This window comes from Bos grunniens, chromosome 13, assembly GCF_055505025.1.
Source record: "Bos grunniens cultivar Pamir isolate PY7600 chromosome 13, Bosgru_T2T1.0, whole genome shotgun sequence".
NCBI lineage: Eukaryota > Metazoa > Chordata > Mammalia > Artiodactyla > Bovidae > Bos > Bos grunniens.
Window position 1 is genome coordinate 31,400,828 of NC_141177.1, and position 26,727 is coordinate 31,427,554.

General features: G+C 46.5%; 2 protein-coding genes across 2 annotated transcripts; both read left to right on the plus strand.

Moving 5' to 3' along the window:
* Window positions 1–586: 586 nt before the first annotated feature.
* MRPS26 (mitochondrial ribosomal protein S26) lies at window positions 587–2,881 on the plus strand. The gene is made up of 4 exons (XM_086333191.1): window positions 587–826; window positions 921–1,067; window positions 1,155–1,278; window positions 2,651–2,881. The coding sequence occupies exons 1-4, from the start codon at window positions 615–617 to the stop codon at window positions 2,783–2,785; spliced, it is 618 nt and encodes a 205-aa protein (XP_086189317.1). The 5' UTR covers window positions 587–614; the 3' UTR covers window positions 2,786–2,881.
* A 14,424-nt stretch (window positions 2,882–17,305) lies between these two features.
* Window positions 17,306–18,361, plus strand: OXT (oxytocin/neurophysin I prepropeptide). Its single transcript, XM_086333193.1, has 3 exons — window positions 17,306–17,603; window positions 17,911–18,112; window positions 18,203–18,361. The coding sequence occupies exons 1-3, from the start codon at window positions 17,484–17,486 to the stop codon at window positions 18,256–18,258; spliced, it is 378 nt and encodes a 125-aa protein (XP_086189319.1). The 5' UTR covers window positions 17,306–17,483; the 3' UTR covers window positions 18,259–18,361.
* The last annotated feature ends 8,366 nt before the right edge of the window (window positions 18,362–26,727 follow it).

Below are 26,727 nucleotides of genomic sequence, written 5' to 3' on the forward strand. Positions count from 1 at the left end.
TAGCTCAGTAGGTAAAGAATCTGTACGCCCAATGAGCTAGAAAACCCGCACGCTGAAACCTCTAAGAGGCAAGAGGCAACGACAGGACGTGGGAGTCGCAAAACGCGGTTGGCCGCTCCTGCGCAAGAAGCCAAGCTGGGAGAGGAGAAAGAGGGAATAGAAACAGGAGGGGCGGAGAAGAGGGGGCGGGTAAAGCCACAGTTCGGCGGTCAGGTGACCAGAACGTCCACTGGAATGACCGCCCCCTTCTGCAGACTGGACCCCGAGGGCCACGCCCCGCCACCCTCCAATAAAGGTGTGAGACCCCTAAAGTTCTTGCATCGAGTTCTCTTTTTCTCTCCTCTCTCACCCCTGCTGACATTTCTCTCTTGGTCTCCTCTCTCCCTCATCCCTACTGCCTGCATGGGAGCTGGAGGGATGCGGGTCACGGACACGCGGGCGGGAGCCGACCCTGCGGAGGACAAGAGCCATGTTCCCGGCCCAGGGCGGAAGCAAAACTGCGGGCTCCACAGGGTTGGGGCGGAGCCCGCGGACTACACGTCCCGTGGTGCCCCGCGGCCACTTCCGGGTCCCCATGATTCCCTGCGGCGTGCCGGAGGCGGGGCCGTCTCGCCATGCTGCGCGCGCTGAGCACCCTGGGCGCGCGGCCCTTGGGCCGCCCTCCTGCCCAGTTTCTGCTCCTCGCGCGCGGCCGAAAAACCCGCCACGATCCGCCGGCCAAGTCCAAGATCGGGCGCGTGGCGACCCCGCCCGCCGTGGATCCTGCGGAATTCTTCGTGCTGACAGAGCGTTACCGGCAGTACCGCCAGACGGTGCGCGCCCTCAGGTATGTGTGATGGATGAGGAAGCGGCGCCCTCTGGCGTGTGTGTTAGTGCGGGCAGTTGAAAACAGTGCCGACCCTGGGCGCGTTTCCGTCCAGACAGGAGTTCGTGACCGAGGTGCGCAGGAAGGTGCACGAGGCCCGGGCCGGTGTCTTGGCAGAGCGCAAGGCGCTGCAGGATGCCGCTGAGCACCGCGAGCTGATGGCCTGGAACCAGGCGGAGAACCAGCGGCTGCATGAGCTGCGGTGAGTGGGGCAGGAGGCGGGGCGGGGCCGCCTGACCGGCCCCGAGACACCCAGCCACGCTCAGTCTGGGCCTCTCGCCCCTCCCAGGATGGCCAGGCTGCGGCAGGAGGCGCGGGAGCAGGAGCAGTGGCAAGCGGAGGAGGCGGCCCGGGAAGCCCGAGAGGCGGAGGCCTGGGCCCGGCTCAAGGAGCGGGAAGTGCTGCAGCTGCAGGTGGGCCGCGTCTCCAGACGGTGGGGCTGCTAGACCAGCGCGCGGTGAGCGGGGGCGGGAGATGCAGCTACGCGCAGAGGGAAGAGAGTAGCCTTGAGTCTTGAGACGGGGCTCGCAGGTGAGGGTTTGGGAGAGGAGGCGTGCAGCGAGACCGCCTGTCAAGTTGCCACTGCAGTATTCACGTGGCTAGACGGGGTCTGTGAGACGGCCTCCGCGTTTCCCTAGGAGTTTATACTTTGTCCTGAAGGTGAGAAAGTCACCGAAGCTTAAACGTTTTGGCGTGAGATGGTAGGTGTGAGACTTAAAAGCAGCGAGACCAATTAGCAGTGATCCAGAGACAATGGATGAGGCTTGATAGAGGGAGAAGGACGATTTAAGAGAGATTGAGAGACCTAGACAACTCTGAGACGGATTCCGCCCAGTGAAGTGTCACAGTTGGTGTGCCTGGGTTTTGGCCTGAGTGTTCAGGGAATGAGTGTCTTAAAACAAGGTGACAAATCTGCCTAATGTTCTTCCACTGGAACATCACCCGGGCACTCAGAGAAGACCTAGGCGCCAGACGCCTTTCCCATGGAAGAGCTGGAGCCCCTCCCTCAGTGGGCTAAAAGCCGGGAGGCTTGTTCTGGGGGCTCCCATTCAGCTGAATTTTCTCTTTTCCAATTCAGTTCAGTTCAGTTGTGTCCAACTCTTTGCAGCCCCATGGACTGCAGTAAGCCAGGCTTCCCTGTCCATCACTAACTCCTGGAGCTTACTCAAACTCATGTCCATAGAGTCAGTGATGACATCCAGCCATCTCATTCTCTGTCATCCTCCCACCTTCAATCATTCCCAGCATCAGGGTCTTTTCGTATGAGTCAGTTTTTTGCATCAGGTGGCCACAGTATTAGAGTTTCAGCTTCAGCATCACTCCTTCCAATGAATATTCAGGACTGATCTCCTTTAGGATGGACTGGTTGGATCTCCTTGCTGTCCAAGGGACTCTCAAGAGTCTTCTCCAACACCACAGTTCAAAAGCATCAATTCTTTGGAGCTCAGCTTTCTTTATAGTCCAACTCTCACATGCATATATGACTACTGGAAAAACCATAGCTTTGACTAGACAGACCTTTGTTGGCAAAGTAATGTCTCTGCTTTTTAATATGCTGTTTAGGTTGGTCATAAATTTTCTTACAAGGAGCAAGTGTCTTTTAATTTCATGGCTGCAGCCACCATCTGCAGTAATTTTGGAGCCCAAAAAAATAAAGTCTGACACTGTTTCCCCATCTATTTGCCATGAAGTGATGGGACCAGATACCATGATCTTAGTTTTCTGAATGTTGAGTTTTAAGCCAGCTTTTTCACTCTCCTCTTTCACTTTCATCTTTTCCAATAGGAGGATGCAAAAAACTTCATCACCCGAGAGAATCTGGAGGCACGGGTGGAAGAAGCTCTGGACTCCCCCAAGAGCTACAACTGGGCCGTCACCAGAGAGGGGCAGGTGGTCACGCCACAGCACAAGGGCTCCTGAGGTCCCAGTGAGGACAGTACCCACCCAGGGACCATGGAAAGAAAGGGGTTGGGCCTGATCTGAAATAAAGCAGTTGGTGTTTCTGATGAAGAAAAAGGTTCTACCTATTCCGGTGCAGGCTTCACTTTGGGGCCTCAGCTCCTGCCGCTTGGTCAGAAGCCCCACACACGCAGTACTGTCTGCACCCATGTGCACCTCTCAGTAAAGCGCCAGGCCTGAGAAGTTTCTGTCTCACAGAGAAGCTTAGTCCCCTCGACAGCCAGGTTGTCTCCTGAGTATCCTTAAGATCAGTGGTTGGCATATTGCAGTCCTTGGACAAAATCTGGCCTATTGCTTGTTTTTGTGGATAAAATATATTGTAACACAGAGACTTCCCTGGTGGTCCAGTGGTTAAGAATCTGCCTTCCAGTGCAGAGGATGCAGGTTCAATCCCTGGTTGAGGAACTAAGACCCCACATGCTCAGGGCAACTGAGCCCCCGCGCTGGGACTACTTAAGCCCCTGCATTCTAGAGGTCACAATGCTGCAACTGGAGAGTACACTCCACAACCAAAGATCCCGCCTGCTGTAATGAAGAGAGTATATTGGAACACAGCCACACCCATTCATTGACTGCTTTCATACTGCAATGGCAGAGATGAACAGATGCAACAGAGACCTTATGACTTGCAAAGTCTAAAATATTGATATGATTTTTTAATTGAAATGTCATTGATTTATGTGTTAGTTTCAGGTGTACAGCAAAGTGATGCAGTTTTATATATATACACACACACATACATCTTTTAGGTTCCTTTCTATCATAGGTTATCACAACATAATATTATGTTGTAAAATAAAAAAAATTTTTTTTAATATATAGTACAGTTTCCTGTACTATACAGTGGGTCCTTGTTATCTATTTTACATATAGTAGTGTGTATATTTTAATCCCAAGCTTCTAATTTATCTCCCCCCGCCCCCCCGCCATTATATGATTTGTTTTTTCCTGTATGTCAAACTTCCCCTACCAGGGATTGAACCCAGGCCCCCTGCAGTGGAACCATGGAGTCTTAACCACTGGACACCTGGGGAAGTCTTATATGACTTTACAGAAGTTTGCTGACCCCTTCCTTATACAGGGCTTTCAGGCTCCAGTCAAGTATCACCCAGTAAGTGAAACAAAGCAACCACTGACCAAAGACCTGCTCCTGCTTGATGCTGAATTTTGCTGGCCAGGGAGTGGTGTGCCCAAGACAGAAGACAGGAAGACCCCGTTTGTCAAGTACTTGGAGCAAACGAGTACTTGTGATTAAAGTTCACAAGATTGAATAAGTGGGCATATAGGTCCATGGCCCTTACTCAGATGCAGGCCCTCAAAGAACATCCAGGATGAGGAAGAGAAATATTTCTCTGAACCAGAGCTGCTGTCCCTTTGCCACCATTCACTAAATACCACCAGAGGGAAAAAACAATCTTTCCCCACTCCCACGTTGTAAATAGGCCCTGAGAACCTTACAACACAAAAACCTTTGAGGGAAAGTGGATAATTGCTCACATTCAGGTAGGGAAGTGGCTAATAGAGGTATAAGCAGAGGACCTAGGACTCAGTCCCCATCAGGGCACTGCACCATTGAGGGCAATGGCCTCCCTCAGGCTGATCAATAGCTCTTCTCTTTCCTGGCACTGAGCCCAGGCACAGCATAGTGGGGCCCTGATTTCAGGTGCTCAGTGCAATTTCTAGGTTGAGGGCTGATGGGCACATGTTGTGGACCAAGATTGTGCCCATAGCCTTGAACTTTGAGGAAACCTTAGGTACACTTTCACTTGGGACATTGAGCCTGTTGGAGGAAGTTCAGTTTCATTTTGGACAAGTCCCTGGTCCTCTATCAGGATCCAGACAAGCCGTCTGTCTTCAGGTACAGAAGAGTATCATACCTTCTTGAATCTGACTTTGGGCCATGTTTCCTTTACTAGTGTCCTGCATTTAGGGCTGTAATTCCTCATTATTCACTGCTGATGTCAGCATGTCATGCAGAGCTACCTGTAAACCAACCTTGAACATTTTCTTCACCCACAGCCATCTCATTGGTTTAGGTACAAATAGCCAGTTTAGTCAGAGAAGGCAATGGCAACCCACTCCAGTGTTCTTGCCTGGAGAATCCCAGGGACAGGGGAGCCTGGTGGGCTGCCGTCTATGGGGTCACACAGAGTCAGACACGACTGAAGCGACTTAGCAGCAGCAGGCAGCTCAGGCCCAATCTCAACTGTACCTGCATCTGATTGGTTGTAGAATGCTGCTAGGTGCACAGGTCAGCTGTCACGTCATGCCCAGTCCACGTTGCAGATATATGTGTCCCACGAACATGCCTGATCTCCAGTAGAATCCTGATAGGTAACCATGGTCTCCGATTCTTGACTTCAAGTTGCAGATTCAGCTTGTATGTGCTGCAGACTATGTGAACTTGTATCACGTAGAGAACCTCTTGTTTGAGGCCCCACTTGTGAGTAGTAGATTCGAGGGCTACCCAATAAATGCATCTGAAGCACAACACCCAAATGTAAATGCTTTCAGCAAGATTTGAAGAGGTCTACAATGCGGTGTAGAGAGGGCAGGGAACAAGCAGAACCTGTGTTTGACTTGGGAGAGGTATGCTGACCCCCAGAGCTTTGCTGAGTGAGCAGTGTTTTCCCAGGCGGTCTAGTGGTTAGAACTTTGATTGCTGTGGCCTGGGTTCAATCCCTGGCTGAGGTGATGCACTGCTGCCAGGGTGGTATCCTACTACTATATTGCTGGTAGTAATCCAAGTGGACAGAAAAAGAATGAACTTGCCACATGAGTGGGTGCCAGATGCCTCCTTATACTGTTCCATCAAGGAAACCATCTAGGCCTGAGTAAGCCTAACGTCATTCCCCCATATTTTTCCAGAATACACAAGATTTTCTGTGTGTATCCACTATTAATATTCCCAGAAATCGTTGGGAAAGTTCCCCCTGAACTTAACCCTGTGATTATTTCCCCAACAAATACTGAAGTGAAATGGATACCTAGGATCCAAGCCTAGCTGATTGCTGAAATCCAAATGGGAAATTAAAAGTGATATTTGCAATCCCAAATCTTGAGACAAGCAGGCATTTCTCTTGAGGGGTGCTTTGATGACTGTTTCCTCAGTGCAGGTAAGTGCATATAAGCTATAAATGTGAATATCCATATCAAAAAACAGCATTGTCTGGATAAATTCAAAGTGCAGTCTACAAGGCCTTGAGATCACGAATCTGTAAGAAGGAACGGCATCCTGCCACAGGGCCCAACCAAGTGACATGGGGAAGGGCAGAGCTGCATAAGCGTGGGGATTCTGTACTCCTGATCAGCAGTACTCTGCAGTGCCTGCATCACTGACGCTCAGTAATCTTCCGCCATTCTTTGGCATTTTCCCCTCACTGAGGGAAATGTCGTATTCATGCTCTTTGTCTCTTTTTTAAAATTCTGGCTACTGGAGAAGATGGTCTGAGAGGGGCTTTGTGTCTGAGGTGTAAATGTCAACCTTGGCTACTGCACCTTTGCCGTCAGTGCCAGAGCCGAGCCTGCAAGTGCTGGTGCTGCAGCTGGAACTGCAGTCCCTGTGCAGGAAAGAATGCAGGAGCCACACTTGGCCACCTCCACTGCTGCTGCAGCTGCCAAAAGGGCCAGAAGCTGAGGAGAAATGTGCATTTGCCCTTTCTCTGTCCTTAGATCTTGTCAGTGACTCCCATGTTATTGTCACAATGGAAGCCAGCTGTCAAGGAAAGCTGGGAAATATGTGCAGGCACCCCACTCCAGTACTCTTGCCTGGAAAACCCCATGGACGGAGGAGCCTAGTAGGCTGCAGTCCATGGGGTTGCTAAGAGTTGGACACGACTGAGCGACTTCACTTCACTTCACTTCCAGCCTCCTGTGGAACTGAAAGCTATGGATGAGTAACTGGTGTGTGCATGCTCTGTCGCTAAGTAATGTCTGATTCTTTGTGATCCCATTAAGTGTAGCCCACCAGGCTCCTCTGGCCATGGGATTTCCCAGGCAAGAATACTGGAGATGGTTGTCATTTCCTTCTCCAGGGGATCTTCCCAACCCAGGGATCGAACCCAAGTCTCCTGCATTGGCAGGTGGATTCTTTAGCACTGAGCCACTAATTACTAGAGAAATGCAATCAAAATTACAATGAGGGATCACCTCATACTGATCAGAACAGCCATCATCAAAAGGTCTACAAATAAGTCACTTGGCTCATAGTAGGCCTTCAATAAATCATTATTCCCTCACATTTAAAAAATCTACAAATAATAAATGTTGGAGAGAGTGTGGAGAAAAGGAAACCCCCTCCACCCGTACACTGTTGGTGGGAATATAAGTTAGTGCAGCCACTATGGAGACCAGTATGGAGTTTCTTTAAAAAAAACTAAAAACAGTTGCCATATGATCCCACTCCTGGGCATATATCCAGAAGAGAGGAAAACTCTAATTAGAAAAGATACACACACCCCAATGTGCATAGCACTATTTACAATCGCCAAGACATGAGCAACCTAAGTGTCCATCCACAGATGAATGGATAAAGAAGATGTGGTATATATATATATATGTGTGTGTGTATGTGTGTGTGTGTGTGTGTGTGTGTATGTATAGTGTCTGTGTGTTAGTGGCTCAGTTGTGTCCAATTCTTTGTGACCCCATGGACTGTGGCCTGCCAGACTCCTCTGTCCATGGAATTTTCCAGGCAAGAATACTGTAGTGGGTTGCCATTTCCTTCTCCAGGGGATCTTCCTGACCCAGGGATCGAACCTGGGTCTCTCACATTGTGGGCAGACTCTTTATAGCCTGAGCTAGGGATGTCATATATATATATGGCTTCCGTTATATGTATAATATATATATGGCTTCCAATATAGATATTGCATTATATATAATGGAATATTACTCAGCCACAAAAAAAGAATGAAATAATGCCATTTGCAGAGATACGGATGGACCTAGATATTATGATCCTAAGTGAAGTAAGTCAGACAAAGACAAATGTCATATTAATTACATGTGGAATCCAAAAAAAAAAAAAATGATACAAATGAACTTATTTACAAAACAGACCCAGACATAGAAAGCAATCTTATGATTACCAATGGAGAAAGATCAGGGGAAGGAATAAATTGGGAGTTTGGGATAAGCAAATACACACTGCTGCTGCTGCTAAGTCCCTTCAGTCGTGTCCGACTCTGTGCGACCCCATAGACGGCAGCCCACCAGGCTCCTCTGTCCCTGGAATTCTCCAGGCAAGAACACTGGAGTGGGTTGCCATTGTCTTCTCCAATGCATAAAAGTGAAAAGTGAAAGTGAAGTCGCTCAGTCATATCCAACTCTTTGCGACCCCATGGACGGCAACCCACCAGGCTCCTCCATCCATGGGATTTTCCAGGCAAGAGTACTGGAGTGGGTTGCCCTTGCCTTCTCCAAAATATACACTACTATATATATATAAAATAGATAACCGACAAAGATCCATATAGCACAGGGAACTATATTCAGTATCTTGTAAAAACCTATAATGAAAAAGAATACAGGACTTCCCTGGTGGTTAAGTGGTTAAGAATCCACCTACCAATGCAAGGGAGAAGGGTTTGACCCTGGTCCAAGAAGATTCCACATGCCTCGGGGCAACTAAACCTGTGTGCCACAACAGCCCACAGGCTTTAACTACTGAAAACCACGTGTCTAGAGCCCATGTTCTGCAACAAGAGAAGCCACCACAATGAGAAACCCATGTACTGCAAGTAGAGAGTGGCACCCACTCGCTGTAAGTACAGAAAGCCTGTGTGCAGCAACAAAGACCCAGAACAGCCAAAAATATAAATAATGTCATATATGTGTATATAAAGATATATATTTAAATATACACACACATATATGTATATTTATAGTTGGCCTTCCCTGGTGGCTCAGTTGATAAAGAATCTGCCTGCAATGCAGGAGACCCAGGTTGGGTCCTTGGGTTGGGAAGATCCCCTGGAGAAGGAAATGGCAACTGACTCCAGTATTCTTGCCTGGAAAATCCCATAGATAGAGGAGCCTGGCAGGCTACAGTCCATGGGGTCGCAGAGAGTTGCACATGACTGAGCGTCTGAGCATATTATACATATGCAAAGAACAAAGGTTTGATCCCTGGTCCAGGAAGATTCCACATACTACAGGACAACTAAGCCTATCTGCTACAACTACTGAGCCCACGTGGTGATTTGGACGTACATATCTGAATCACTTTGCTGTATTCCTGAAACTAAAATAACATTATAAATCAATTATACACTTCAATAAAAATAAATAAAAATCATATAGCCAATAACAGCAAATTGCTAGTATTTCAGTTACTTCCTGACCTGGCAAAATTTAAGTTTTTGCTTTTGGATGATTTTTGCAAGTAGACTGCTCCAGAAGACTAATTTGGGGATGACTTAAGCTAATTGGGTCACAGCTTGTGGCTTTCTGGACACTTTTGTGAATTTATTGGAGAAATAAAAAATCTCCAAGAGATATGAGAGTGTTTGCATGATTGCCTTACTCACTGCTTCAATCCAGAAATCGATATGAATAAATTAAAAATAGAGAAACACCGTGAGAGGCTACCTAGCTTAGTGTAGAAAACCTGCTGCAGTCTGCCTGGATTTGAAGCCCAGCTCCCCTTCTTACTACTTTGAGTGTTTTGAGGAACACTTCTTAGTCTCTCTATTCCTCAGTTTCCTAAAAGTAAAGTAGAAATAATACTGATACCTGTAAGATTGTTGTGAATATATGAGACATTCGTGTAAAGCTAAGTTCAGTGCTTGGGGCTTGGGGCTCAATACACGTTAAATACTATTTTTAGTGAAACTAGAGAATGACCTCAAACTCATACCATGAACTAAAATAGTATGATGATTCCTCAAAAGAATTATATGCCAAATACAGTCAAACTGAGAATCAATTTCTGGAGGAAACTCAGATCCACTCTGCAGCTGCCCATGTGGCCAGCAGAGGGCAGCCTCACAAAGACAGTGACAGTTCAGTTCAGACAGTTCAGTCGCTCAGTCTTGTCTGACTCTGACACCCCATGAATCGCAGCACGCCAGGCCTCCCTGTCCATCACCAACTCCCGGAGTTCACTCAGACTCACGTCTATCGAATCCGTGATGCCATCTAGCCATCTCATCCTCTGTCGTCCCCTTCTCCTCCTGCCCCCAATCCCTCCCAGCACCAGAGTCTTTTCCAATGAGTCAACTCTTTGCATGAGGTGGCCAAAGTACTGGAGTTTCAGCTTTAGCATCATTCCTTCCAAAGAAACCCCAGGGCTGATCTCCTTCAGAATGGACTGGTTGGATCTCCTTGCAGTCCAAGGGACTCTCAGGAGTCTTCTCCAACACCACAGTTCAAAAGTATCAATTCTTCGGCGCTCAGCTTTCTTCACAGTCCAACTCACATCCATACATGACTACTGGAAAAACCATAGCCTTGACTAGACGGACCTTTGTTGGCAAAGTAATGTATCTGCTTTTCAATATGCTATCTAGGTTGGTCATAACTTTCCTTCCAAGGAGTAAGCATCTTTTAATTTTATGGCTGCAGTCACCGTCTGCAGTGATTTTGGAGCCCCCTAAAATAAAGTCTGACACTGTTTCCACTGTTTCCCCATCTATTTGCCATGAAGTGATGGGACCAGATGCCATGATCTTAGTTTTCTGAATGTTGAGCTTTAAGCCAACTTTTTCACTCTCCTCTTTCACTTTCATCAAGAGACTTTTTAGTTCCTCTTTACTTTCTGCCATAAGGGTGGTGTCATCTGCATATCTGAGGTTATTATTTCTCCCGGCAATCTTGATTCCAGCTTGTGTTTCTTCCAGTCCAGTGTTTCTCATGATGTACTCTGCATATAAGTAAAATAAGCAGGGTGACAATGTACAGCCTTGACGTACTCCTTTTCCTATTTGGAACCAGTCTGTTGTTCCATGTCCAGTTCTAACTGTTGCTTCCTGACCTGCATATAGGTTTCTCAAGAGCCAGGTCAGGTGGTCTGGTATTCCCATCTCTTTCAGAATTTTCCACAGTTCATTGTGATCCACACAGTCAAAGGCTTTGGCATAGTCAATAAAGCAGAAATAGATGTTTTCCTGGAACTCTCTTGCTTTTGCGATGATCCAGTGGATGTTGGCAATTTGATCTCTGGTTCCTCTGCCTTTTCTAAAACCAGCTTGAACATCTGGAAGTTCACGGTTCATATATTGCTGAAGCCTGGCTTGGAGAATTTTGAGCATTACTTTACTAGTGTGTGAGATGAATGCAAATGTGCAATAGTTTGAACATTCTTTGGCATTGCCTTTCTTTGGGATTGGAATGAAAACTGACCTTTTCCAGTCCTGTGGCCACTGCTGAGTTTTCCAAATTTGCTGGCATATTGAGTGCAGCACTTTCACAGCATCATCTTTCAGGATTTGAAATAGCTCAACTGGAATTCCATCATCTCCACTAGCTTTGTTTGTAATGATGCTTTCTAAGGCCCACTTGACTTCAAATTCCAGGATGTCTGGCTCTAGGTGAGTGATCACACCATCGTGATTATCTTGGTCGTGAAGATCTTTTTTGTACAGCTCTTCTGTGTATTCTTGCCACCTCTTCTTAATATCTTCTGCTTCTGTTAGGTCCATACCATTTCTGTCCTTTATTGAGCCCATCTTGCATGAAATGTTCCCTTGGTATCTCTAATTTTCTTGAAGACATCTCTAGTCTTTCCCATTCTATTGTTTTCCTCTATTTCTTTGCATTGATCACTGAGGAAGCCTTTCTTATCTCTTCTTGCTATTCTTTGGAACTCTGCATTCAGATGCTTATATCTTTCCTTTTCTCCTTGCTTTTCACTTCTCTTCTTTTCACAGCTATTTGTAAGCCCTCCCCAGACAGCCATTTTGCTTTTTTGCATTTCTTTCCCATGGGGATGGTCTTGATTCCTGTCTCCTGTACAATGACATGAACCTCATTCCATAGTTCATCAGGCACTCTATCTATCAGATCTAGTCCCTTAAATCTATTTCTCACTTCCACTGTATAGTCATAAGGGATTTGATTTAGCTCATACCTGGATGGTCTAGTGGTTTTCCCTACTTTCTTCAATTTCAGTCTGAATTTGGCAATAAAGAGCTCATGATCTGAGCCACAGTCAGCTCCTGGTCTTGTTTTTGCTGACTGTATAGAGCTTCTCCATCTTTGGCTGCAAAGAATATAATCAATCTGGTTTCGGTGTTGACCATCTGGTGATGTCCATGTGTAGAGTCTTCTCTTGTGTTGTTGGAAGAGGGTGTTTGCTATGACCAGTGTGTTCTCTTGGCAAAACTCTATTAGCCTTTGCCCAGGGCCTTCAAAAGTTGGTAAATTTGACTACATTTTTTACAAAGAAATGACCTTTCTTTGGTCTATTTTTGCGGGCTTTTCCCTTCCTTGTCTTTTAGCCACTGCCATTCTGGACTCCCGTTTCCTACTATCTAAGGCAAGTGGAATCTTCCTGGACCAGGGATTGAGACTTTGTCCATTGCATTGGCAGATGGATTCTTTATCCACTGTGCCACCAGGGAAGTCTGATTTTAGTCTTTTTAATGTTGAGTTTCAAGCCAGCTTTTTCACTCCCCTCTTTCACCCTCAAGAGTCTCTTGAGTTCCTCTTCACTTTCTGCCATTCAAGTGGTATCACAAGGATCCTGAAGACAGGATCACAAGGAGGAAGAGATGATCAGATGTGCAAATGTTGATATTTCTGAGGTTGATATTTCTCCTAGCATTCTAGGATTCAGTTTTGATTCATCCAGTCTAGCATTTCGCATAATGTACTCTGCATGTAAGTTAAATAAGCTGGGTGACAATACACAGACTTATCATACTCCTTTCCCAGTTTTGAACCAGTCTATTTTTCCATGTCTGGTTCTAACTGTTGCTTCTTGTCCATCAACTGATGAATGGATAAACAAAATGTGGTTCATCTATGGACTCAGTTCAGTCACTCAGTCGTGTCCGACTCTTTGCAACCCCATGAATCGCAGCACGCCAGGCCTCCCTGTCCATCACCAACTCCCGGAGTTCACTCAGACTCACGTCTATCGAGTCGGTGGTGCCATCCAGCCATCTCATCCTCTGTCATCCCCTTCTCCTCCTGCCCCGAATCCCTCCCAGCATCAGAGTCTTTTCCAATGAGTCAACTCTTTGCATGAGGTGGCCAAAGTACTGGAGTTTCAGCTTTAGCATCATTCCCCCCAAAGAAATCCCAGGGCTGATCTCCTTCAGAATGGACTGGTTGGATCTCCTTGCAGCCCAAGGGACTCTCAAGAGTCTTCTCCAACACCACAGTTCAAAAGCATCAATTCTTCAGCGCTCAGCCTTTGGACTACTTCTCAATGATACAGAGGAACAAACCACTGACACACACAGTCACTTGGATGAGCCTCAACAGCACAATGGCAAGTTAAAGAAGCCAGACACAAAAGATTACATACTGTGTATGGTTAAATTTATAGGAACTTTATAGAAAAGTTGAATCTATGTCAGTGGTTTCCTGAGGCTGAGGGTAGGAACAGGGAGTAATGGCAAACAGGTATGAAGGACTTCTTCCTAGAATGCAAGCGTTCTAAAACTGGATTGAGGCGATGGTTGCATAACTGTTTACTGTAATAAAAATCATCAAATGCTGCTGTTACAATGGGTGGATTTTATGTTGTATAAACTATGTTGTTGTTTTTGTTTAGTTGCTAAGTTGTGTCTGACTCTTTTGTGATCCCATGGACTGTAACCAGCCAGGTTCCTCTGTCCATGACATTTTCCATGCAACAATACTGAGTGTCTTGTCATTTCCTTCTCCAGGGGATCTTCCCAACCCAAGGATTGAACCCACATGTCCTTCGTTGGAAGGAGGATTCTTTACCACTGAGCCATCAGGGAAGCCCTGTATAGATTATACTTTATTGAAGTTGTTTAAATAAAGAAGTTCAACTTTCATGTCAAGCAGCATTTGCACATCTGATCATTTCCTCCTCCTTGTAATCCTGTCTTCATCCTCTTGTTTTCTCCTACCTTACTTGGGGTTCAAATCACTCCCCCTAAGCCATCTCACTCAGGTCTGTGCCTTTAAATATTGGTACTGATGATTTCCAAATTTACATATCTGCTGCCCAGTCCTCTCTTCTAAACTCCAGATTCTAAAACCCAAATGCCTGCTCAGTCTCCTTGGGTGTGTGATGAGCATCTGTTAGTCCACGCTAAGCTTCATACTTCCCACTGCTTGACTCCTCTTTCTCTATCTCACCCATATCCAACCCATCAGCAAACCTCAGTTGGTACTTTCTTCTAAATACATCCAGAATCGGGTCACTTCTACCCCCATGCACCCTCCTCCTTGGTCCAGCCCACCATCATCCCTTGCAAGGATTGCTGCAGGAGCCTCCTCTTTCCTGCTTCCACCTTTTCCCCACAGCCTTTCTGCAACACGATATCCAAATCTGTGCTAATAACATCTGAGCCGGATCACGTCACCTCTCCACCTCACTCCCCATCTCAGAACCCTCTCGGTTTCCCATTTCACTCGGTCCCATGTGACCATGCTGACCTCAGGACTCAGTCACTCCACTCCAGTCCCACTGGCCTTCTTGCTGTTCCTTGAACGTGTCAGACATTCCACCTCAGTTCTTTTGCACTTGCTCTTTTCCCTGCCTAGATAAATCTCCCTTCAAAAGAAAGTTACAGGTCCGACATAAGAATTCTAAAATGGCCCTGGGATTCCCATCCCTGGTACCCTTCTGTGTGTATGCACACATGCTAAGTCACTTCAGTCATGTCCTACTCTTTGTGAGCCATGGACTGTAACCCACCAGGCTCCTCTGTCCTTGGGATTCTCCAGGCAAGAATACTGGAATGGGTTGTCATGCCCTCCTCCAGGGGATCTTCCCGACCCAGGGATGAAACCCTAGTCTCTTACGTCTCCTGCATTGACAGATGGGTTCTTTACCACTAGCACCACCTAGGAAGCCCCATGTATCCACACCTTTGCACAATCCCCTCCTGTTGCATGCAGGTATGACCTGTAACTTTCTTCTAACCCATAGAAGAATACAGTAAAAGGGAAGTCACTCTGATGATTACACTATAAGCTAAATATGAAAGGATTTTGCAGATGTAATTATGGGCTCAATTATCCAAATTAATCACTTTGATTTTGAGTTCAAAGTTGATCCTGCGGCTGGCTTAATCAGGTGAGACCTTTTAAAAGAAGGTTGCTTGCACTTAGAGACTTGAAGCACCAAAGACTCTTTCTTTCTGTTGCTGGCCTTGAAGATGCAAATCACATGAGTTCTACAGCTGTAAGCGATGCATTATGTCAGCAATATCCCAGACTCCAGAAGGGAATGCAGCCTGGCTGACACCTTGACTGTAGCCCTGTGACCCAGAGGACCCAGCTGAGCAGTGCCCAAACCCACAGAAACTGTGGGATAATAAGTGGATACTGTTTTAAGCTACTAAATTTGTGGTCATTTGGGACTTAGCGATAGAAAACTAGGCCACCCTCAGATATCCACGTGGCTTCTTTTTTGCCTCCTTCAAATGTCAAGATATCACTTCACAAACAGGCCTAGGCTGAAGACTTCAGGAAAACTGTGATGTGCCCCCCGCTTTCCTCCACAGCACTTACCACCCCTAACCTACTGAAATATGCTTATTGCCTCTCCTCTTCGACTAGGGTATAAGCCCCTGAGGGCTGGGATTTTTGTCTGTTTGGGTCACTGGTATTTCCAAGCATCTGTCCTGGGACCTGGTGCATCTTCAGTTGACAGTTGTTGAACAGATAAAGGAACGCTGGCCCTGTGAGGGCCATGAGGCCAAAGTAATCTCTGTGCATTTGTTAATTTGGGTGAGGTCAATATCCCCACAGGGCAGGCGGGAGGACTTTCTGGGGCTACCTCCAGGGTCAAGCCCTTGGCCTTCTAGACCAGCCATGCCAATGAACTGATTTGGGTGAGAGACAAGACCAGCTGCTGACTGATATTCCAGGTCAGCTTGACCTGCTCAGCTTGGGAGCCTCAGCACCCTCCTCTAAGAGGGTCAGCAAGAGTGCAAAGGAGGCTGCCTCTCTTCCGCGAGTGACAATGATCTCATCTTTCCCTCTTGCACACTGAAGTCCCCAGAGAGCAGAGTGAAATGAAGTCTAACATACAAGATGCTTATTACCCCTGGAGAAGGAAATGGCAACCTGCTACAGTATTCTTGCCTGGAAAATTCCACAGACAGAGGAGCCTGGTGGGCTACAGTCCATGGGGTCTCAAAAAGTCGGACATGACTGAGCAACTAACACATACACGCTTATTGCCAAGGGTCCCTGGGACCCATACCTGTGAGAGGGACGGGCTGGAAACAGAGCTAGACAGAGAGAGAACTTCCATGCAGGCCTCAGTTGACCCCACAAGGATGTCCTAAGCTGAAATAGTCCTTCAGAGTTGTCCAGCATTGGGCCAAAATGGACCAGTCATTGAATACGGGCCACCAGAGAATGGTGTGACCATGACCTTAGATGAGGCAGCTATCTGTAGCTGAGGCAGGCCTTGGATGGGCTATCAGCCAAAGGCTATCTGCTGACCACTCTCCCAGAAGCTGGGTGGCAAGTCCCTTCTTGAAGGGGGATCCATGCTGAGCATCTCCTTGTTCATGGCAGCAATGACCAATACTCCTCAGAGGTAGTCTCTCTTTCTTTTATTTTAATTATTTTCATTTTAAGATACTGTATATTAAAAATGCAAAACAATCAAACAAAAGACATGAAATTACAAAAGAAACCAGCTATATTTATGATCAGGTATCAAAATATTAAAACGTTTGAGATACAGTCACAAATGTGCTGCTTTATTTAGATAACAAGATTTAGTGGCAGGTCCGTCCAATAATCCATAATTTCACAGTGATAATGAGCCTGATGTTTAGAGACATTTGCAATAGCTGTTGTAATGGGATAGGAGGATATCAGCCATTTCAATTTGTGACGAAGTCACAGGTATTGCGAATTCCACTGTGGTTTGTTGCCTACCTTATAGCTGAAGGAAAGGCTTGATTTCAGTTAGAAATGAGAGAAAATAAAATCTTTTCATATCCAAGTGCCTGCTGGATGTTGGTGTGGGGAGCCGGGCTGGGGTTCCAGGAAATCAGATTTCAGGAAGAGAACTTGCTTACAGAGGGGAGCTAGGGAGTGTATGTGGTTGGCCAAGAGGGCAGATGGGGAAGTCCTGAACGAATCTCTTCTCTCCTGGAGGGCCCGAGTGTTCATCCTGACCCCTCACCCCAAGGGATTGAGAGTGGGCTCCATAGTCCTCGGTTGGGCCGCAGCCCCCATACTCCCTGTCCCACCCTAGGACCTAGGCCACCGCACAGGCTCCCTGCCCAGAGCTGCTTGCTTCCCCCAAGCAGCACTCGCTATCATCTCCCGGACCATTAGCCATTAGCCGACATAACCTTGACCCGGGACAGCCCCTACAAATGAGGGGGCGCGCCGGGGGCGCAGGGCCTGACCCGCAGCGGCGCGCTGTGACCAGTCATGCGGCTGCCCTCTTAGACACCGTTCCGCCCACGCGGCCGCCGGGCTTAAAAGGCCAGACCCGAGAGACGGCCGCAGTCCCCGGCCCGGAGACCAGCGCGTCTGCACCATGGCAGGTTCCAGCCTCGCCTGCTGCCTGCTCGGCCTCCTGGCGTTGACCTCCGCCTGCTACATTCAGAACTGCCCCCTGGGCGGCAAACGCGCGGTGCTGGACCTCGACGTGCGCACGGTGAGAGCCCCGCCCTCGACCCATGGCGCTCCCGGCTGCCCGGCCCGCTGCCACAGGGTCTCCCCCGCCGCCCCCTTTCCCGCGCTGACCGCGTACTGGCCCCACCTAGCCTGGGAATCGAGGGAGCGGAAGAGCTTTTGACTGCCCTCCTTCGACCAATTTTGGGCCCAAAGAGAGCCAGGGAGACCCGCCACCTCCCGCGCTCCTCCGGCCGCCCTCGCCCGCCCGGCTCAGCCCCCCGCCCCACAGGGTCTCCCTCCCCGGCCGCTCCCCTCCCGCCCCCGGCTCATCCCCTCCCTCCCACCAGTGTCTCCCCTGCGGCCCCGGGGGCAAAGGCCGCTGCTTCGGGCCCAGCATCTGCTGCGGGGACGAGCTTGGCTGCTTCGTGGGCACGGCCGAGGCGCTGCGCTGCCAAGAGGAGAACTACCTGCCGTCGCCCTGCCAGTCCGGCCAGAAGCCCTGCGGGAGCGGGGGCCGCTGCGCCGCCGCCGGCATCTGCTGCAGCCCGGGTGAGTCGGGCAGGGGCCGAGACGGGACCGGGGCTCCAGGACCAGGCGGGCTGGGCCAGGGCGGCCCTGACTCGGCGTCTCTCTGTGCAGACGGCTGCCACGAGGACCCCACCTGCGACCCTGAGGCCGCCTTCTCCCAGCACTGAGACCGGCCGGCCCCCGATACCGTCGGAGCGCAGCCCTCACTCCCTCTGTAATCATCCCCAGGAATTATGACAATGAAATAAAGCCGTTTTTTTCCCCCTCCAACAAGCCTCGCGTCTGAGTGTCAGAACGGGGAGGGGAGGGCTTTGGGGGAATCGAAGATCCTCGGCTCTCGGCGCTTCAAACGGAATTAGAGCCGCGGTCCAGGGCGCCATCCTATAGGGGTGGATGGAGGAAGGGGTTGGGGGTACTACACAGCGGGCTCCCAGGGAGATGGAAACAGCCCCCAGTTTCCAACTCCAAACAGGCTGGACATGGGCGGAACCTGGTGGCTCAGACGGTAAAGAGTTCGCCCGCAATGCGGGAGACCCGAGTTCGATCCCTGGGTTGGGAAGATACCCTAGCGAAGAAGTGGCAACCCACTCCAGTATTCTTGCTTGGAAAATCCCATAGACGAAGGAGCCTGGCTGGCTACAGTCCATGGGGTCGCAAAGCGTCGGACACGACTCAGCGACTTCACTTTCTTTCACTTTCTGAGGTCTAAAGGAAGAGTTGGGCAGACAACGACAAGGGTCTGACAGGGGACCAGAGGAAGGGCTGGCGGTCAGTCAGGGAGAGTGAGGTTTCTTGACATCTGGATGCAGGCTTGAGCTACACTAGAAGGCTGGCCGGGGGCGGGGGCGGGGCGAAGGTGGGGGAGGAGCTTGGCGGGGGCAGCTGAAGGGCTTTCCGGTTTCAAGGAGCTGGCCTCTCAGGCCATAGGAGGCAGCCGGTACTCTCAGAAGGGGTGGTGGTCAAGAGGGGCTGGGCTGGAAGACCCTGGGTCCCCAGTGTTGTGAGGAAGCCAGGCGCCCTGCTCCTGCCTGTGCAGTAAAGGACTGTGACAGCACTGGGGACCCTGCACGACAGGGGTTCCTGAGAGCCCGTAGCCTCAGAAATGACCACAAAAGCAGAAGACATGAACAGAGAGATGCTTGCATCCTGTGCTTTCCATCTGTTCCTGGACTGAAGACCATTTTGGAGAATTTGTAAAAGCCTAACCTCTCTCCCCCAGAAAGTGTCTCCCCTTCACTTACTCGTGCTGTGGGACCAACGATTTCAGAAGGTGCACACCCACTCCAAATAAAACAGAAGCCTCTCTCACTCTGTTCAGTTCCGTTCCGTTCCGTTCAGTAGTTCAGTCATGTCCTACTCTTTGCAACCCCATGGACTGCAACATGCCAGGCTTCCCTGTCCATCACCAACTCCCAGAACTTGCTCAAACTCATGTCTATCAAATCGGTGAGGCCATCTCATCCTCTGTCGTCCCCTTCTCCTCCCGCCTTCAATCTTTCCCAGCATCAGGGTCTTTTATTTCAAATCCTAGCAGTAATACAGAGAAAAGGAAAGTAATTTAGTACAAAATAACATTATTTTAATATGTAGCTAAACAGATCAGGCTATACTGGGTAACACACACAATAAGGTCATCTCATGGTTATGCCTTCTTATAACAAATGCAGTAAAAAGAGATTGGAAGCCATTCTCTACAAGACATTCAGGAAAATAAGACGGCTGAAGCACCATGAAAATCAGTATTCTCTTTTGTACCTTAAAAAAAGATGGACTCAAATATCAATGAATCACTCACACAGAATGTATTCATGGGACACCTGGGGAAATTTGAACAGTGCCTGAATATTTGATAATAATATATTTTATTGAATTTGGGCTTGGGGCCTGCATGTGTGTGATAATAGTCTATAGTCATATCTTAAAGAAAAGTCCCTCTCTGGAAGCAACCTAAATCTCTATCAACAGAGGAATGGATAAAGAAGATATGATACATATATGCAATGGAATATTACTCAGCTATAAAAAAAATAATGAAATTGTGTCATTCGCAGCAACATGGACGGACCTAGAGATTGTCATACTGAGTGAAGTAAGTCAGACAGAGAAAAACAAATGTTGTATCACATCACTTATATGTGGAATCTAGAAAAATGATACAGATGAATATATTTGCAAGCAGAAATAGAGACAGAGACATAGATAACAAATGTATGGACACCAAAGGGAAAATGGGGGGGAATGAATTAGGAGATCGGGATTGACATATGTACACTATTATGTATAAAATAGATAATTAATGAGAGCCTACTGTATGGCACAGGGAACTCTACTCAGTGCTCTGTGGTGACCTAAATGGGAAGGAAATCCAAAAAGAAAGGGCTATATGTATATATACCTAAAGAATAGCTGACTTACTTTGCTGTACAGCTGAAACTAACACTACATTGTAAAGCTACTATACTCCAATAGAATTAATTTTAAAAATAAACAACTTTTTAAAAAACTCTCTTATTTGAGATGTACACTGGAACATTTATAGATAACGTGGGATGTCTGCTGGGGTGACTTGGGAGTGGGAGGAGGGGGCGGACGTAGAGATGAGAAAAGGATCTTGTGCTGAAACTGTGAGAGTGAGGAGGGGAGTGGTACCCCATGGGTCTTTATTTAGTGGCTATACTTTTTTGTATATTTGAAATTTCTCTTAATAAAAACTAAAAAACAAAAAGATTGTGGTAGAGGTAAATGTTCTGATACTAAGAGATACCCCAAATTTACTCTGTTTAAAAGAAATGTGAATTAGTATCTATACATGATTAAATAATACTCATTTGTAAAATAAAAATGCATATGTGTGCATGCCAGAATTCTGTGGGCAACCTCAGCGATGAGCTCTTCACAGCTGTGAGAAGCATTAGGACAGAACATTCCAGTCTGAAAAATACAATCATCACTGAGCATTCATTGCTGTGATTCATTTTTATGTCACACTGTACTATTCAGCTCCTCCAGCACAACACTGAAGGACAGCAATCTCAGTCTTCAGTAGGATCTATGTGGAAAATAAGTTTGCCCTATTTCCATACCTACTAAATTTAGTGTAGTGTAGATTTTAAACTAAACTTTTACTGTGTGGATCACAACAAACTGTGGAAAATTCTTCAAGAGGTGGGAATATCAGACCACCTTACCTACCTCCTGAAAAATCTATATGCAGGTCAAGAAGCAAGAGTTAGAACCAGACATGGAACAACAGACTGGTTCCAAGTTGGGAAAGGAGTACATCAAGGCTCTATATTGCCACCCTGCTTATTTAACTTATATGTAGAACACATCATGCAAAATGCTGGGGAGGATGAAGTACAAGCTGGAATCAAGATTACCGGGAAAAATATCAATAACCTCAAATACGCAGATAACACCACCCTTATGGCAAAAAGAAAAAAAGAACTAAAGAGCCTCTTGATGAAAGTGAAAGAGGAGAGTGAAAAAGTTGGCTTAAACCTCAACATTCAAAAAACTAAGACCATGGCATCTGGTCCCATCACTTCATGGCAAATAGATGGGGAAACAGTGGAAATAGTGACAGACTTTATTTTCTTGGGCTCCAAAATCACTGCAGATGGTGACTGCAGCCATGAAATTAAAAGACAGTTGCTCCTTGAAAGAAAAGCTATGACCAACCTGGACAACATATTAAAAAGCAAAGACATTACTTTGCTGACAAAGGTCCATCTAGTCAAAGCTATGGTTTTTCCAGTAGTCATGTATAGATGTGAGAGTTGGACTATAAAGAAAGCTGAGCGCCAAAGAATTGATGCTTTTGAACTGTGGTGTTGGAGAAGACTCTTGAGAGTCCCTTGGACTGCAAGGAGATCCAACCAGTCCATCCTAAAGGAAATTAGCCCTGACTATTCACTGGAAGGACTGATGCTGAAGCTGAAACTCCAATATTTTGGCCACCTGATGTGAAGAACTGATTCATTGGAAAAAACCCTGATGCTGGGAAAGATTGAAGGTGGAAGAAGAAGGGGATGACAGAGGATGAGATGGTTGGATGGCATCACCAACTCGATGGACATGAGTTTGAGCAAGTTCTGGGAGTTGGTGATGGACTGGGAAGCCTGGCATGTTGCAGTCCATAGGGTCACAAAGAGTCGGATATGACTGAGCGACTGAACTGACTGAACTGAGCTTTTAAATCTGGAATGGTTTGAAATTATACCAGAAGTTTTTCCAGCATCATAAAAGATGATTATCCATGGGGCAAAGGTCAGAAATATTTTCTCCCTTTCCCAATATTTTCTTCCATATAGAGAGCTCTCCCTGAGGTAACACTCCTCCCAGAGAGCAGCTGATCTGGGGAGGGGGAGGGCGAGAGGATAGGAGCAGACATAATCCCACCCCTTCCTCTCCAGTCCCTCTTGGGATAAGGGTGCCCTGCCAGGAAGCAGGCTGTCACAGTGCAAACGCATGAACTCTTGGAGTGGGAGGAAAGGGTTGTGAAGGTCCAGCTCCTTGTGTCCTGGGTGGTAAACAGCTCTGTTATTTAGTTCTATGAAGCCGCCTTGCCGGCAGATGGAAGTTGCATTCTCTAGGATCAGTTTTATCAATAATAAAGGTAGTCTTCAGGGCTCCAAATGTCACATTCTTTTGTTTCATTTTTTAATTGTTTCAGAATTCAGGAGTTAAGGTAAAGCTAGGCTGTTATAGCAAAGACATCAAAGGGGTAAGGAGACGTTAGGGACTTAGAGAAGGTCGCTGTTTAATTACATCTGTCATATCAGTCCTCAGTGAGCATTCCTGGCTCTGTTCCACTTCATCATTTAGGGACTTGGGTTTCTTCTGTCATATAGTTATGTCATCCCCAGGCCTCATCTTTGTCTGCATGTCTGAGACCAGTATCCTGTGGATTCCACTGGGTGGGAAGGGAAAGGAGTGTGGAGCAGGCTCACACTGTCTTAAGACCCCCAAGTTCACTATTCTTTTTACTCATGCTTTATTGACAAGGGCTTCCCTGGCGGCACTAGTGGTGAAGAGCCTCTCTGCCAGTGCAGGATACATAAGAGATGCCGGTTTGATCCCTGGGTCAGGAAGATCCCCTGGAGGAGGAAATGGCAACCCACTCCAGTATTCTTGCCTGGAGAATCTCATGGACGAGGAGCCTGGTGGGCTACAGTCCATGGGGTCACAAAGAGTCAGACATAACTGAATGACTTAGGACATACACACCAGTGATTAAGACTCCACACTTTCATTGCCAGAGTTCAATCCCTGGTGGAGGAATGAAGATCCTGCAAACCATGTGGCCAAAAAAAATTTAAACAGATAGAGCTGGAACAAGTGAATATCCAGACGCAAAAAATGAACTTCAACTCATGACTTGCACCCTATATAAAAATTAAATCCAAATGGACCATAGTTAAAATTCTAATCTGTTTAAAACTTATAAAGTTTTGACGATTACAGGAGAGGTACTATAAGTATTCACATACAGCTTTTTGTGTGAATATAGATATTTATTTCACTTGGACCACTGCCTGTTAATGGGACAGCTGGGTTAGTGGTAATAATAACTTTATGAGAAACCATAGAACAGTTTTCAGGAGTAGATGAATGATTTTGCATCCACATCAACAAACAATATGTGAGGGTTACCATTGTTCCATATCCTTGTCAACACCTGATATTGGCAGCCCCCTGTTTTTTTAACCATTGAAATGGATATATCACTATGGCTTTAATTTGCATTTCACTAATGATTTTACTTGTGTTTATTTGTCATCTGTATATCTTATGTGGTGAATATCTCTTTAAATCTTTCACCCATTTAAAAAATTGAATCATTTTCTTATTATTGAGTTTTGAGAAAGAGGTCTTTATATATTCTGGGTATAAGTCTTTTATAAGCTATGTTACTTGTAAATCATTTCTTCCAGTCTGTGGCTTGCCTTTTCATTCTCTTCACAGTGTCCTTTAAAGAGAAGTTGTTGCCTGCTGTCTATAGTCCAATCTCCCTCTGCCACTGTCTCTGTCATAGAAACACTAGATGACAGGGAGGGATCACATGGATAATCCATCTTAACTAACTTCATTTCCACATGCACAGAATCTTTTCCCATGTAATAGCATTTCATGAGTTGAAAGTAGACTTACGATAACTTTAGGGCAGTTCTCACTTTAACAAAGTATGAAAGGAACTTCAGAATGTTCTATTTTCATATAAGTTCAGTTCAGTCGCTCAGTCGTGTCTGACTCTTTGCAGCCCCATGGACTGCAGCACGCCAGGCTTTTCATATGAAGTTTAAAAACCTGTCCTGTTCCGGCCCTGTGTACTTGATCAGGGTAAAGTTTCATCCTTGCAGCTGCACTTCTCCGTGCTCCCCAGTCCTGTGGCAGGGTCCCTTTGCCTCTCATACCCCCTTAGACATTTGTTTTCATGGTTAGCTGTCTTTCCCCCAATCTGGCTGGAGGATTGTGACATGGGAATGGAAATGGGGCTGGGTGTCAGTGCACTTTTTCCCTGTCCAGGAGTACTTCCTCTGGGGGTGTGGCAAGCTCAAGTCAGATCTGGACATTCTAAGAGGTAGATTTTCCAGATCTGACGTAACTCCTGCGACTGAAGCTAACGCATGCTCATCGTGTCTTGTCTTCCAAGGATGCAGTTACTACATGTATGAAAGACAAAACTTTAGAATTTCTACAAAGGAATATGGCTACATGGTCATGGATAAGGTATGCATATTTCTGACACAAATTTTTTAGTGACATTCAATAATACAGTCATCAATATTCTTAAAGCAGATGTCTATTCTTTGAAACTTAAAAAAAATATATTTAGTGGGCAAAATTTTTCTAGTTGTACTCAACTTGTAATTCTGCTATAAAAACATCATATATTTTCTTAAAGATGATGCAAGGACTTTCCTGGTGGCACAGTGGATAAGAATTCACCTGCCAATGCAGGGGACACGGGTTCGACTCCTGGTCTGGGGAGATTCCACATGTGGCGCCACAACTGCTGAGCCTGAGTCCAGAGCCTGTGCTCCACAGCAAGAGAAGCCTCCACAGCGAGAAGCCAGTGCGCCGCAAAGGAGAAAGCCCTCACTTGCCGCAACCAGAGAGAGCCCAAGCAGAGGAATGAAGACCCAGCACGGCCGAAAACAAATAAATAATTAAAAAAAAAATCATGATGTGATGCATCAGGAACAAAAAATAAAGAGCAGAAGTTTTTAATTTTGGTGAATTCCAAATGTATGACATTTCTTCTTCTATGGCTCTTGTGGAGTCAGAGTGTCAAGAGTGTTTTACATAACTTGAGGTCATAAAGAATTTCTCCTGTGTTTTCTTCAAGAAGTTTTACAATTTTAGATTCATTTAGGTCTACGATCCATTTTTTAATTGAAGTATAGTTGATTTACAATGTTGTGTTAATTTCTGGTATACAGCAGAGTAGTTCAGTTTTACATATATATGAATATATATATATATTTCAGATTCTTTTTCACTGTGGCTTATTACAAGATATTGAATATAGTTCCCTATGCAGCAGTAGGTCCTTGTTGTTTATCTGTTTTGTATATAGTAGTGTGTATATTTTAATCCAAAACTCCTAGTCTATCCCCCCTTCCCCTTTGGTAACCATAAGTTTGTTTTCTATGTCTGTGAGTCTGTTTCTCTTTTGTAAATAAATTCATTTGTATCAGTTTTTTAGATTCTACATATTCAATATCATATGATATTTGTCTGATTTACTTCATCTAGAAGGATAATCTTTAACTCCATTCATGTTGCTGCAAATGGCATTCTTTCTTTCTTTCTTATGGCTGAGTAACAGTCCGTGTGTGTGTGTGTGTGTGTGTGTGTGTGTATCACATCTTCTTTATCCATGCATCTGTTGATGGACACTGAGGTTGCTTCCACATCTTGGCTACTGTGAATAGCACTGCTATGAACACTGGGGTGCATGTATCGTTTCAAATTAGAGGTTTTGTCTTTTCTGGATCCATGCCCAGAAGTGGGATTGCTGGATCACATGGCAACTCTATTTTTAGTTTTTTTAGGGAATTTCCATACTGTTCTCCATAGTGGCTACACCAATTTACATTTCCACCAACAGTGTAGGAAGGTTCCTTTTTCTCCACACTCTCTCCAGCATTTATTATCTGTAGACTTTTTGGTGATGTCCATTCTGATTGGCATGAGGTGATACCTCACTGTAGTTTTGATCTGTGTTTTCCTAATAATTAGCAATGTTGAGCATATGATCCATTTTTAAAACACCAGCTTGCCTCTTCCCATCTCCCTCTGTCTGGAAAAATTACTAAATTCCTATTAAGTCTGGTCCAGGTCTGGGAAGACCTAAATACTGGCCCTGAGTGCACCACACTAGGGCAGAGGGGTGAGGCCATGGCAGGGAGAGAAGCCGGAGTGTGCCCTGCCCCAGCCAGACTTAATCATGCTGGACCCTGAGGTGGGTCAGGGTGACGGCAGAGCTAGGGCTCTAAGAGCAGAAGAGAGCCTGGGGCTGACAGGACTGTGTCACTAGGCTCTGCCCCGAGGCTCAGGGTCAGGGCTCAGAAAGAATTCTCTTTGCCTGTGCTCTCTCGGTGGCCTCCAAGTCTCAGAAGATTCCAGAG

What these genes read in the sequence shown, in the direction of transcription:
- MRPS26 (XM_086333191.1), top strand. Translation starts at nt 615, where the DNA reads ATGCTGCGCGCGCTGAGCACCCTGGGCGCGCGGCCCTTGGGCCGCCCT. An exon ending in CAGACGGTGCGCGCCCTCAG is followed by an intron (nt 827 to 920) that starts GTATGTGTGATG and finishes GTTTCCGTCCAG; the next exon opens with ACAGGAGTTCGTGACCGAGG. An exon ending in CAGCGGCTGCATGAGCTGCG is followed by an intron (nt 1,068 to 1,154) that starts GTGAGTGGGGCA and finishes CGCCCCTCCCAG; the next exon opens with GATGGCCAGGCTGCGGCAGG.
- OXT (XM_086333193.1), top strand. Translation starts at nt 17,484, where the DNA reads ATGGCAGGTTCCAGCCTCGCCTGCTGCCTGCTCGGCCTCCTGGCGTTG. An exon ending in TGGACCTCGACGTGCGCACG is followed by an intron (nt 17,604 to 17,910) that starts GTGAGAGCCCCG and finishes CCCTCCCACCAG; the next exon opens with TGTCTCCCCTGCGGCCCCGG. An exon ending in CGGCATCTGCTGCAGCCCGG is followed by an intron (nt 18,113 to 18,202) that starts GTGAGTCGGGCA and finishes CTCTCTGTGCAG; the next exon opens with ACGGCTGCCACGAGGACCCC.